This window comes from Lissotriton helveticus, chromosome 9 (assembly GCF_964261635.1).
Source record: "Lissotriton helveticus chromosome 9, aLisHel1.1, whole genome shotgun sequence".
In the NCBI taxonomy this organism is placed as follows: Eukaryota; Metazoa; Chordata; class Amphibia; order Caudata; family Salamandridae; genus Lissotriton; species Lissotriton helveticus.
In genome coordinates, this window is record NC_136070.1 from 485,151,653 (window position 1) to 485,164,223 (window position 12,571).

Below are 12,571 nucleotides of genomic sequence, written 5' to 3' on the forward strand. Positions count from 1 at the left end.
ATTCCATCAAAGCACATTGGATATCCTGTCCACCTGATTACAGTGCACAAATCCTATGGCACTTTTAATAGTGTGGACAGGATATTCACCTCTTTTGTGATGGAGTACCCTGTCTGCTAAACTCTAAATTAGGCCCTTATTCTCCTCGTCGGGGGTAGTAAGTGTTCTATAAATTCAATTACAATACAACAAATAACAATAAATCAATGTCCAGTCATTCCTTTTCTTTAAAAGGGAAACATACTTTAATACCTGGAAACAAAATACTACCCACAGAATTCCTTATATAAGCAAGATAAGGAGATGGAAAACAAATAGGAACAAACTCTATAGGGCATCACAAACTACAGGGCGCACATGCTAAGCAAATGATTCAAAGGTCAAATAACCCACTAAAAGGGTTCTAGAGAACCAACGGTTTGAGGCACCTTCAAAGGTTTGCCCACACCAAGACACCCTACCTCCTAATACACATGTGGTATACAATTTTAAAAAGTAATATCTACCTGCTTTAGCACATAGTGCTACCAACAGTATGAAAATGAACATTTCACCAATCACCAGTATTAACCATTGGAGGATGTCACCAAAGATGTGTACATAGTTTACGTATCATCAAAAAAGAAGCCATCCGAGTGGGCTTCGTCATATATGCCCTAGTGAACAATACAAAACAGTGAACACTGTGAAAGTCTTATTTCTACCATTAAGTGAGATCGCTTAGCGTGCACAGAGAACCCAAACACTCAATGCGTCCATGCACTCCAACAATAAACCAAAAGGTCAACTCCAGGAGTGCTAGAGAAACTTGAAAACATATCCCAGAGTCATGCATGCTTGGCCCTGGTAAGCTTGGTGCCAAATCTGAAAACAGGGTGGAGCTCTTTTTGGTGGGTGTGACGGTGGGCTCAATACAATAATTTGTGTGGTAGTGCCCATGCTCTACCTGGAAGCTCCACCAATACAATATGCACGTTTTTAAAGCGCTCACAGGGCTTGTGGGGTGCTTCTCTGGCCACGCAGCTCAACATTTCATATGACAACTGCAGGCCAGTAAACATACTTTCTTTTTGTCTAAAGTGTTCCGTAAGCCAAATGGCACTGATCCTGCTGGTGCCCCAGCCCATTTTTGAGTACCCACATCTCAAGGGCAAGGCCAGTGACCTCGAGCCACATGATACCGTGGCTCTCTTCTCCTCTTGGCACAGGGTTCCCAAAGCCCAATGGGGAGAGTCTTTCTCCCACCTTCTACCGGCAACCAACTGCAGGCGGAAGAAGCAGGAGGCCAGAGCAAGGATGAAACTTGCAGCTCCTGGGGAGCTCCCTTTTTGTAGACCCTGTGCACTGCTGCTTCTTCCTGCTAGCAGCAGGTGGCAAAACAAATCTTTGGATCTGCCCTTCTGTTCTAGCCATCAGTCTTCAGCTGGCATATTCTTAAAGCAACACCACAAGGCAGAACTCTCTCTCTCTGTCTGCATTCCCCAAGCACCCTGGGCGTCCTAGGGAGAGGCACTGATAGTGCCATTAGCTCTAAAGACAAATTCCAACAAATCCAAGAAGTACTTGTCCAGAGTGTCACTCTACTATATGCAGAGGTTCACCCGTTCTGTCTGTCTGTCCTTTTTCCTCTTCCGTAGATGCTCTCTTTCTCAAAGAATCCTGTATGTACAAGGTTTGAAAAATGGAGGTTGAAAGTTGTGGAAGGTGGGATATACTCGCCTGATTCAAAGATGACAAGTCACCCCTCCACTTTTGACTGGCACTTCTTGGGTGCAGCCTGGGGGCTGGCCTGTCATCAAGCACCATGGGAATTTTCAAAATAAAAATCTGAAGCAAGAACGCAAAAGGTCTCTCCTCTCAGCCAGACTCCTCCCAGTCAAGCCTGTTTTTTCTCTGCAAGACTTTAAAGGAAACTCCTGTTGTGATTGATGCCAGAGGTCTACCTGCCAGCTCTTCGTCCCATTTGGGAGAACTTTGCCAGTGCTTTTCTGTGGAAACCAGAAAACACTGCATTTTGTTTCACTTACATTGCTATAGCAACCTGTTTTGTAAACACTGTATAAATGCAAGCCCTCTTTCTAACCACTTTTTTATGTTGGGTGCTTCCCAAAGCCACACCAAACATGTCCTGGTGATCATCCCCATAGTTCAAGGGCTCCCAGATCTACTTGAAACACTCCGATCCTGCAATTTTGGGTGCATGGCACACCATGCCCGGATTCAGCTTGATCTTCTCTGCATGCTGCTGTGCAACATGGCAATATTTAATGGAGGAGAGCTGTGGCACAAAACACGAAAATTAAGTAGCTAGAGTGACTCTCACATACCCCCAACAGGTAGTTGTACTCCTGACTTGCTCCTGTATTCAAGGAGTAGTCATGGCTTACTCCCGGAATTCACAAATATTTCAATGTGACTTATTCTTGAAGTTTACTACTGGAATTCAAGAGTAAGCCAAGAATACTAAAATAATACGCCTCAGTGCAATATTTGTGAAGCAGGCCCAATATTTTAGTATGCCCAGCCTGACAAACTAAAACTGACAGGAGAAGGAAAGAAAAGTTTCACAAAAGTACAGGGTCATTGCTTAGTGGCCTTCCTACGTTTAGAAGCTGAACTCCTATGTTGCACCAAGTTACTTAATTCACATTATGGCCTCATAAATTGCCAATGTATCTAGTAGGTCATGAACTTTCATTACTACCTCGGCTATTCTTCGAAACAGTGGCACAGTCACCAAAATTCATTTTGCCAACAAAATAATAATACAAATGCTCCTGGATTACATTACATTTTTGCTCCACTGTAATCAGGTGTCGCAGCACAGCCAGGTAGCATTTGGCTACCTGGCTGGGACCCGATGATGAAGCATGACACCAACCAGGTTGGTGTGTGAGGGTTTTATAAACAAACCTTTGAGGTGCCGACACTTTTTACACGTCAGACAGCAAAAGCACCTGGCCGTCTTCTTTTGGTTATAATCATATTACTAGGGACACGGAAGGCCGTCCAAGAGTCCTTACTCTCTACCTTTGGTTTCAAAAACCTTATTTATGAAGGCCTTGTGAAACTTTTGTGCTGCTGTTGCCTCAATATTTGTGAGGCAGCAGAGGCGTAAACAAAGCGCCATGTTGTGCCATATTTACAAGGTGACGCATCTAGGCAGATGCATCACCTTGCACCTGCGCCACATTATACCTGTGTCAGGTATAATGTATGCAGTATGGGCATTCCCATATAAGAAAGGGTGTTGCAGTGAAATCTATGTGATTTCACTGCGACACTTCTCGAACTCCACTGTGCCAAAACCTTATGCCTGCCTCATGGCAAGCGTGAGGGTGACGCAGTGCAATGGGAATAGGCCAACCCCATGCATTGCTGGAATTGCATCATGCTTGCGACACAACTCCATCAATACATGACATTTGCGCCAACAGATAAGTCAGGATTCCAGACGTATCTGCTATTCCTTGAGACATGGAGCACCATACATTAAATACATTAAATATGGTGCATCCATCGTGTCACAAGGAGGGCAAAGTGAAAACTGTTGCACCGCTGTTTTATCGTAGCAATGCAACAGTGTTCATAAATGAAGCCCTGTTCGTTTACAGTTGTCTGTAATGCTGAGAGATCCATCTTACCACTTCAGCCCTCTACCTACACTGTTACTACGCTCCTGCTTGGCTCTGCTGTTTGGTTGTAATGCTGTGAGTGCCTGGGCTCTCTGAGCTAGGAACCTTCCGGTTTATCGGAAACAAAGTTATACCTGCATTTTGCTCTTTGATCCACCTTTTCAGACAAAATGATTATCATATCCCTGTGTTTATGAGCACAAGAATACCTGAAATATGTTTCGTGCAGTAATAAAGTGCAGCACTTGAAATACAAACAATCAGATCAAACATGATATGAAAGCAGATAGGGAAAGTACCTGGGCAGCAATGTTGTTCTTTGTTTCATTTAGATTTTCTAGTTTAGCAGCAGTATCTTGCAATGCTCTTTTGTCCTCAAGCTGCATATAGCTCTGTTTAAGGTCATCTACAGCGCTTGATTTAACAGAGAGTTGGTTTTCCAAGACCTGAAAGATGCATTTTATAAAAAGTCATATTGAGTGTATTGACACAGTAGCACATCATTAATCTCCCACACCAAAGGTACTATGAGTTGCTCAAACAACAAATACAACTGTTTAAGAGCATCATAACTAACTTTTTGTTGTGCATATGTGGGTTCTAAGATTTCTAATTTTTCTGGCCTAACAATTTAAACCCCCAAAATATTATCCTGTATAATTTTCTTTTTCTTTTTAAAATAGAATTCCTCAGTGTATTGTGAACAAAAGCTATACTGCCACACGTCAAATTGTCACCTAGTATACCAACAACAATTTACTACACTGTTCTTTACATTTTGTAGCCTATATGTCCATGTTTATGTGTATAATGCTGAATGCTTAAAGGACTTGACACTATGTGAAAACATTGCTCGATTAAAATTGGGTGCAAACACTCTTATTGTTTGTGTAATAGGTCCACGGGGGTTACTTGAAGACTAACCATATTGGTGGTAGTTCTACCAGCAGTTGCATATTATTTCTATGTTGATCAAAGATATATGTGGTTGAATAAGGTGTTCTTTGATTTTCTTGTTCTTTGGTATCTATCATCAAGGAGGGACAGTGTGAAACATTTACCGTAATTGCTAGGTACATGTTCTGAAAAACACAAGGGTTCAAGTACATTTTTGTAAACTGATCTTTTGAGGGGTTTGGCCGAAGTGTTTATCTTGTACTCACACAGTTCCCTGTAAATATCCCTTCATTGAGCAACTGAAATGAATTTGCGAATGCCACATAATGTAACAGCAAATAATATTACCTTGCAGTCTGCTAGGGTAGTCTGAACTGAAATCAGACTCGAGGGAGTCTGAAGCGTTTTTAGCCTGTCCCGCTGAGCACTGAACCAGCTGCTTAAAGCCTGTACTTTGTTTTCAAGATCTGTGATGTTTTCTTGGATGTATTCCAAGTCTTGGATCTGAAATAAAATAAGTTACAGTTATGATTTCGTGAAACAGTAGAACATCAAAACAATTTAATTTTACAATGATATAAAAATTATATTTTACATTGTGTCAAAAGGTATTGATTGTAACGTTTCACCTTCATGTAATACAGCACAATATATTTCCCATTTCATGACAAATTTAAAGGAATTCTACACATTGCTTTGTAGCCACACACAATTGCACTTTAGACTCTGCTGGCCCTTTATGATCACAGTACACTCAGTATTAAAGTAGTTGGTCATGCAACCTTATTTGAGACAGAGTCAAAGAAGTACTATCTCTAACCCCAAGTACAGAGTAGTAAAGTAAATCACTTTATATCCTTCACCTCCCTCCCCTAGCTTACTCCCTAACGTATTCAGGAATTCTCACTCCTCCACCCCCTTCATGTGTCCTTAGGGATCTTTATTTCCCAAGCTTTTCTGGGGAATTAATGTACCTCTCCACAAGTCAAACAGGATTTCATATTTCTATCCATTTCGATTTAAGGCAACCCGTCCTCCTTGGGAAACCTATTGCCCCTATCGCCCTCCTCTCAATGCGTCATACTCCTTGGGCCCCTTCAAGTTCTTCACTTCCAACCTTCTTTCAGACATTTAATTTCAGGCTTCTTATTTAACTTACTTTTGTTTCTCTGAACCCTTAACAAACAATGGGGCTCATTAGGATGTCAGTGGGACCGACACCGACGGCACGTCAATGTTGGTCCCACCAACATCTAAAGCAGCAGTTAGACCGCCGCATAAAGATACGGTCAGTCTAACCGCATGGGTGAGGGACCGACCACCGCGGCTCCGCTAGGCTCAAGAAGCCCATTAGCCCAGCGGGTAGAATGTAATCCCTACAATGAAGGAGGGCGGTGCCTGCCTAGGCACCACGGTAGGGATTACGATGGCCCTTTCCGATGGCCTTTCAATGGCGGTCTGATCATAGGTGCCGCTCAAGTGCCCCTCAGACCCCATATTGGAGGGCCAGGTGTGAAGGAGCCCCTGCTAGGGGCCCCCAAAGCCTTTTCCACCATGAAAGGGCATGTGTAAACTGTCATTGTAATCCCTGCAGCAGTGCCTGAGCAGGCCCTGTCCCTACTGTAGGGATTACTGACCCTCCAACGGGCTCCTTGATCCCATTGGAAAGCGCTGGATTGTCCCTCCACCTGCTGACTCCAACCGCATGCAATGTAATGTACTGTAATGCAACAGATGGTGGTCGGACCACATAAGACGAGTTTTCGGTTGTGGTCCGACCATTATCAGAATAACCCACTAAGTTCTGAGCACACAAAGGTCTTAGGCGCACATTGCTGCCAGCACACACTTCACATAAACTGCATCTACTATGAAACACACTCACATTCTTAGGCTGAAGAATGCTCTGCCATTAAGCATTGATGGAAGTATAATGAAGAATGTGTAATGGATTTGTTCAGGAATTCTTGGTTATGCGGTCACATGTCTTTGAGTGTTTTTCCATCTTAAATCTGTAACTTGCAAGTCAGCTATTATTTACCATGTGTAATAAAGCATTATGGTAATGTGTATAAAAAGGCCTGTCGGCGAACAGGCATTTGAGAAAAACTGAATAGACAGCCTTAGCAAGGCTGAGGTGTAGTCCTGTTGTAGGCTGAAGGTTTTTCTCCCTGTCTTGACAGCTAGTAAATTCTGTCTTTGTATTGCCAAGAGTCCATGTATTTATTTCGATATTAGAGTTTTGTCACCCTCCCCCACAGTTGCCCCACATCCAGTCTTGACCCTATGCCTCTACTCTTCTTTGGCCCATGTGCAACTTACATACGCGCTCCACTGTCATTAAAATGAGCTGGTGTACTGAGAACCCGTAGGAAATCTGGAGTCTGTGCAAAGAAGGCTGTGCCTCCAGTATGTTGTTTGTGTTTAGGATGAGTCATTTGCAGTGTAACACTGCTACTTAGCTTGCTGTCCTCTATGTCAACTTATGCCCTCTCTTTAAAGTGGTGCATGTAAACTAATGGGGACACTACAGTAGGGAGGAGTCCTTGGTAGTTGGGAATACACCAAGCTGGTCTCTGGAGCAGCACTGAAAGGCTCTTGCATTAGTTCTTTTCTATACATAGGTTTTGGGACACTCTCAATAAGTGAAAGGATTTGCATTGGTCCTGGGGTATCACTGGGAGTCGAGTTTAATTGATTTCGGATCCTTTCAGCCTCCTAGTAAGCATCTCAGCAGTATGCAGATGCTGTGCCACTTGTCACACAAAAGAAGACCAGATAATCCACAAACAGTGCTGAACATTTTGGGGATTGCAAGACAAGCAACTGCCCCCTATCTGTGGCAGCCGTGTATCCGCAAGCCCAATTTGGCTGTGCTTCATGACTAGCCCAATAACTCCTAACACTTTCCTCTTCTCCCATGCCACGTGCTCTGCTGTCCATGTTGTTTATTAGGCATGACATCTCCCTGAAATCTCTATAAAAGACTCTGGGGGTTGAAGCCCACTCGCGCTTTAAATTGGTGAGCTCTGTCTTCCTTGTGGCAGCACTTAATTTGAGCTAGTGATTTCTGGTTCTCAGTACCGGCACTTAAATGTAAACACCAGGGATTGACAGTCTGCCATAAGGAGGCGCTGTTTAGCTGATTTTGAGACGATCCCAGCAACAGTTAATAATTAATTCAATATACATTAAAAATTTATATTACCTGCCACCCAAGCCATTCTTTAAGTTTTTTTTTGGGGGGGGGGGGCTGAAATAGTCAAAATTGTTGGACTTGTAGGAGTGTGATGGTTAGTAGTTATGTTGTTACGATAACTAGCAGCATAGAAGCGGTGATGTGTGGTGCAAGCTGTAGTGGCCTCCTTAGGAAAAACCGGGCACCAATGTTTTTTTCACAAACTAAGCACTGTCTGGAAGTTTGGGATTGGCGGGACACTTCACCTGACTTACTCACTTTGCCCAAAGTTGCACTGATGTTGTGTTGATTGGGCAAAAAGTAGCAGAGAAAAATGTAGACGTTATGACAGCAAGAGAAGGCAGCATAAAGGTATCCACCACCTCGTTCAGTACGAATCGATGAAAAATGCAAAGTCTTTAATCCCATCCCTTTACTATGTTAAGTGTAGAACACACATCATGTCCTGGTGCTGAAGAGAAAGGGGTGTTACTGAGCGCCCGGCCTCAGTCCTATGTGAAGAGCCCTGTTTTAAGTTTCTGTCTAAATCTTTTTTTTTCAATAATCTTTTATTAAACCAGCTTATTAGACATCACCAGGAGGAAAGTGCTTACATGTACAACATTAGGTTGAGTTTGAGAACAATGAAACAACATGATGGGATCGTACAATTACAATCACTGTGGGACCAATAAAAATATTCTCTTTTGCAGTTCTACCTTGCATGTGGAATGGGCCATGTCTGGCTTGCTTTCTTTCTGCCTAAATTTTAGGAGTGAACCAGCGGCTCTAATGTAAAGAGGTAGTTTGTTCAAAAACTTTAGGAGCTAGGTATGAGAATGCGTGCTGCCTGCCGAGGCACTTTGAAGTGAGGAACATGGATGAGCAGGAGCTTTGCGATGGGGGTGGGAAAGTGGATTCGGTTATCCAGGTATATGGAATTGAGGCTGAGCACGAGCAAAGACTTAATGAGATTTACTGACTCAAAGCAGGAAATGCTAGAATGCGACTCTTCAGAGTCACAACATATTCAATTGTTATTCAAATGAACCCCTTCTAAATAGACTGAATGCTAATTTTTCTCAACTCTGAGAGATTGTCACTTCTCCTGCGAAGACCTTCTGAGATGTCCCCTTGCAAACAATTGTGTGAAAAGCGATATGAATAAGTAAATGTTTAACTAATTAAACAATTTAAGAAAGTGTCCCATACAATGTAGGTACATGGGTTTATGGTTGTTTAAATCCCATGGCATACATGCAAATATCTGCTTTTAACTGCCAGTTAATTACATAATTCCCAGAGATCCGCTGAGTTAGAGAATTGCACTAGCCCAAAGAGATTGTTCTGAAAAAGAAACCCCACAAAAACCCCATAAACTTCACTATCATAGGTTTCACAACCACAATCTATGCCAAAGACAGGAATACTTGCAGACTCTATGTGAACTCTAGTAGGAGGCAACATGCTCAAAATTACCTCAAGGTCCATGCATTTCTCATGACCTGATTTCCCTTTTCGAAGGAGGTAAGCTCCAGGTATGATTACAACCTGCTGAAATCACACCGCCCTTTCATAAAAACAATTTTGCTGTCTTACCGCATATAAGCAAGCTGGCTGAAGTACTCAACTGTGGATGTAGTGAATGTCAGCGAACCAATATCCTACTGCTGTACGCCTTTCTTTACTTTGTTTCCATCTGTCATTTACCGGGAGGGCATGTCCTTTTTCTGTCCCTCTTACTGTGTGATGTCTCTGCAGCATCTGAAATATTGCACGCACCTCTCCCACAAAACAGACCTTCTTCCTTCCTGTATAATTTGTTTGCTCAATTCTCTTTTAACGTTGAAACTACCAAATCGATTACATTCTTTAAAGAGAGGGGCTGTGGTCAGCTTGATCGCAGGACACAGACAGGAAAGTAACATACTATTATGGAGAAATGCCTGATTTTACTATAGTTACTGTAACTCAAAAGAGGCAATTTGCACATTAGATTTCTCCATATTATTTCCCACACACATCTAACTTTTAGACAGAGCTACCCTTTAGTACTCATCATACTTTTTAAGTTTGGATTTTATAAATTCCGTAAAGATGCATTTATTCAGCCCAGAGGCTTCTGGTTTCAAATTCAATGGCTGATATGGGCAGCGGTGGAAGAAGTTGAACTGCCGGCTTTACTACTGGCTGAGCTGCCAGCGTCATGCTTCAGAAACTGAACTTGCCTTTTCGTCTTTTATTTTTCCGGCACTGCAGGAAAAGAAATCTACTGTTCTCTGAAATCATTTCGATGTTGCAGGAAATTGCTGGGAAACAAGTTTAAATTCAACATGAGTAAGCCTCTGTTATCGTTCCCGTGTTCCATTACCAACAATATATTTCTTGTGAAGCAGCAGTGAAAATAATGTGTGACTTTACAAGAGTCAGAAACCTGTTTCCAGAAGAAGAAAAAGCTAATTATCATCAAAAGGAAGTGTACTCTTTTTTAAAAATCCCATTTTTCGATCCACCTGTAAAGCTGCTGTGTGTGCCTCCTTCAAACCGTTTTGGTTTTTAACCAGCAGGAGTTAGCTTTTGGGACTGGTAGTTTTGTGTTTACCATGTAAAGAATACTATTAAACACCGACGATACTACAAACCGCAAAACCCAGGACTAGCTTAAGGTGCCATATATAAACAAGCATTTGCAATGCAATAGGTCTCGCATTAGGAAAGTTTGAGCTATTGGTACTGTAAATGACAAATTTTTTATTTATGTGTTGGTTTTGAAAATAGCGAAATTAATAGCTTTGTCATTTACAATGCCAATAGTTTTAATTTTCGCAAATGTGACACCTATAGCATTTGTAATGCAATATGTTTTGTATTTACGTGACCTAGATGTATTGATATTACAAATAAAAATGGCTTTTAATTTTTTTAAGAATTAATACTTAAATAAAAGTTATTGTAATTTATAATGGCAATAGCTTTTGTAAATATTTAAAGATTATGTTCATTGTATTTTATTGTGACGGAAATCCAAGAACAGAAGTGAAATATTAACATCTTTTTGTGACATTTGTAATAATGCTTGAAACATTGAGAGAACATATTTGAACCAGTTGTTGTTGAATGGTTGCACATATTGATGCTGTGGTGGCACTGAGTGATGTTGTGGTGGTGACGAGTGATGCTGTGGCGTTCAATAATGCTGTGGTAGCGCATAGTGATGTTGTGGTGCCCCTGAGTGATGCTGTGGTGGTGCTGAGTGATGCTGTAGTGATGCGATAGCTAGATAGAGTGAGTGCGATAGATAGAGTAAGTGCGATAGATGAGGGCGATAGAGTGAGTGCGATAGATAGACAGATAGATAAAGTGAGGGCGATAGATAGATAGACAGATAGATAAAGTGTATTTATGTTGCATTGAGTAGAGTGTAAGTATGAGGTGTGCAATTATGTTGCATATAATTATGTGGCACTGAGTGGTATTTGGAGTGTATGTTCCATTGCAGAGTGTGTGAGGGTGCAGAGTGTGTGAGGGTGAAGAGTGTGTGAGGGTGCAGAGTGTGCAGTGTGTGTGAGGGTGCAGTGTGTGTGAGGGTGCAGTGTGTGTGCGGGTGCAGTGTGTGTGCCGTTGCAGTGTGTGTGCGGGTGCAGTGTGTGAGTGTGCGGTGTGTGAGTGTGCGGTGTGTGAGGGTGCGGTGTGTGAGGGTGCGGTGTGTGAGGGTGCGGTGTGTGAGGGTGCGGCGTGTGAGGGTGCAGAGTGTGAGGGTGCAGAGTGTGTGAGGGTGCAGAGTGTGTGAGGGTGCAGTGTGTGTGAGGGTGCAGTGTGTGTGAGGATGAAGTGTGTGAGGGTGCAGTGTGTGAGGGTGCAGTGTGTGTGAGGGTGCGGTGTGTGTGAGGGTGCAGTGTGAGGGTGCAGTGTGTGTGAGGGTGCAGTGTGTGTGAGGGTGCAGTGTGTGTGCAGTTTGTGTGAGGGTGCAGTGTGTGTGAGGGTGCAGTGTGTGTGCAGGTGCGGTGTATGTGCGGGTGCAGTGTGTGTGTGGGTGCAGTGTGTGTGTGTGCAGTGTGTGTGAGGGTGCGGTGTGTGAGGGTGCGGTGTGTGAGGGTGCGGTGTGTGAGGGTGCGGTGTGTGAGGGTGGGGTGTGAGGGTGTGGCGTGTGAGGGGGTAGTGTGTGTGAGGGTGCAGTGTGTGTGAGGGTGCAGTGTGTGTGAGGGTGCAGTGTGTGTGTATGGGTGCGGTGTGTGAGGGTGCGGTGTGTGTGTGGGTGCGGTGTGTGTGGGTGCGGTGTGTGTGGGTGCGGTGTGTGTGTGGGTGCGGTGTGTGAGGGTGCGGTGTGTGTGGGGGGCGGTGTGTGTGGGGGCGGTGTGTGAGGGTGCGGTGTGTGAGGGTGCGGTGTGTGAGGGTGCGGTGTGTGAGGGTGCAGTGTGTGAGGGTGCGGTGTGTGAGGGTGCGGTGTGTGAGGGTGCGGTGTGTGAGGGTGCGGTGTGTGAGGGTGTGGTGTGAGGGTGCAGTGTGTGTGAGGGTGCAGTGTGGCAACAGACATGATCTATCAGCCATAAACAGGACCAGGCAGCTGTGCTCAGATCTTAAAGGGAGCAAACTTTCCAATGAATGAAGAAAATAACAAATAAGCCGTGTGTGAGGGTGCAGTGTGTGTGAGGGTGCAGAGTGTGTGAGGGTGCAGAGTGTTTGTGTGTGGGTGCGGTGTGTGTGGGTGCGGTGTGTGTGTGGGTGCGGTGTGTGTGGGTGCGGTGTGTGTGTGTGTGGGTGCGGTGTGTGTGTGTGGTGTGTGAGTGTGCAGTGTGTGAGGGTTCAGTGTGTGTGAGGGTGCGGTGTGTGAGGGTGCGGTATGTGAGAGTGCAATGTGTGA

General features: G+C 43.8%; 1 protein-coding gene across 1 annotated transcript in view; it reads right to left on the bottom strand.

The window, feature by feature from the left end:
• The window catches only part of SYNE2 (spectrin repeat containing nuclear envelope protein 2), a 1,843,566-nt gene that overhangs the window by 369,178 nt on the left and 1,461,817 nt on the right, over positions 1-12,571 (bottom strand). Inside the window, exons 117-118 of the mRNA XM_078660317.1 lie at positions 4,881-5,036; positions 3,935-4,081 (exon numbers count right to left, since the gene is read on the bottom strand). Of these exons, the coding sequence (XP_078516443.1) occupies positions 3,935-4,081; positions 4,881-5,036 (303 nt within the window). The remainder of the gene's footprint in view (positions 1-3,934; positions 4,082-4,880; positions 5,037-12,571) is intronic.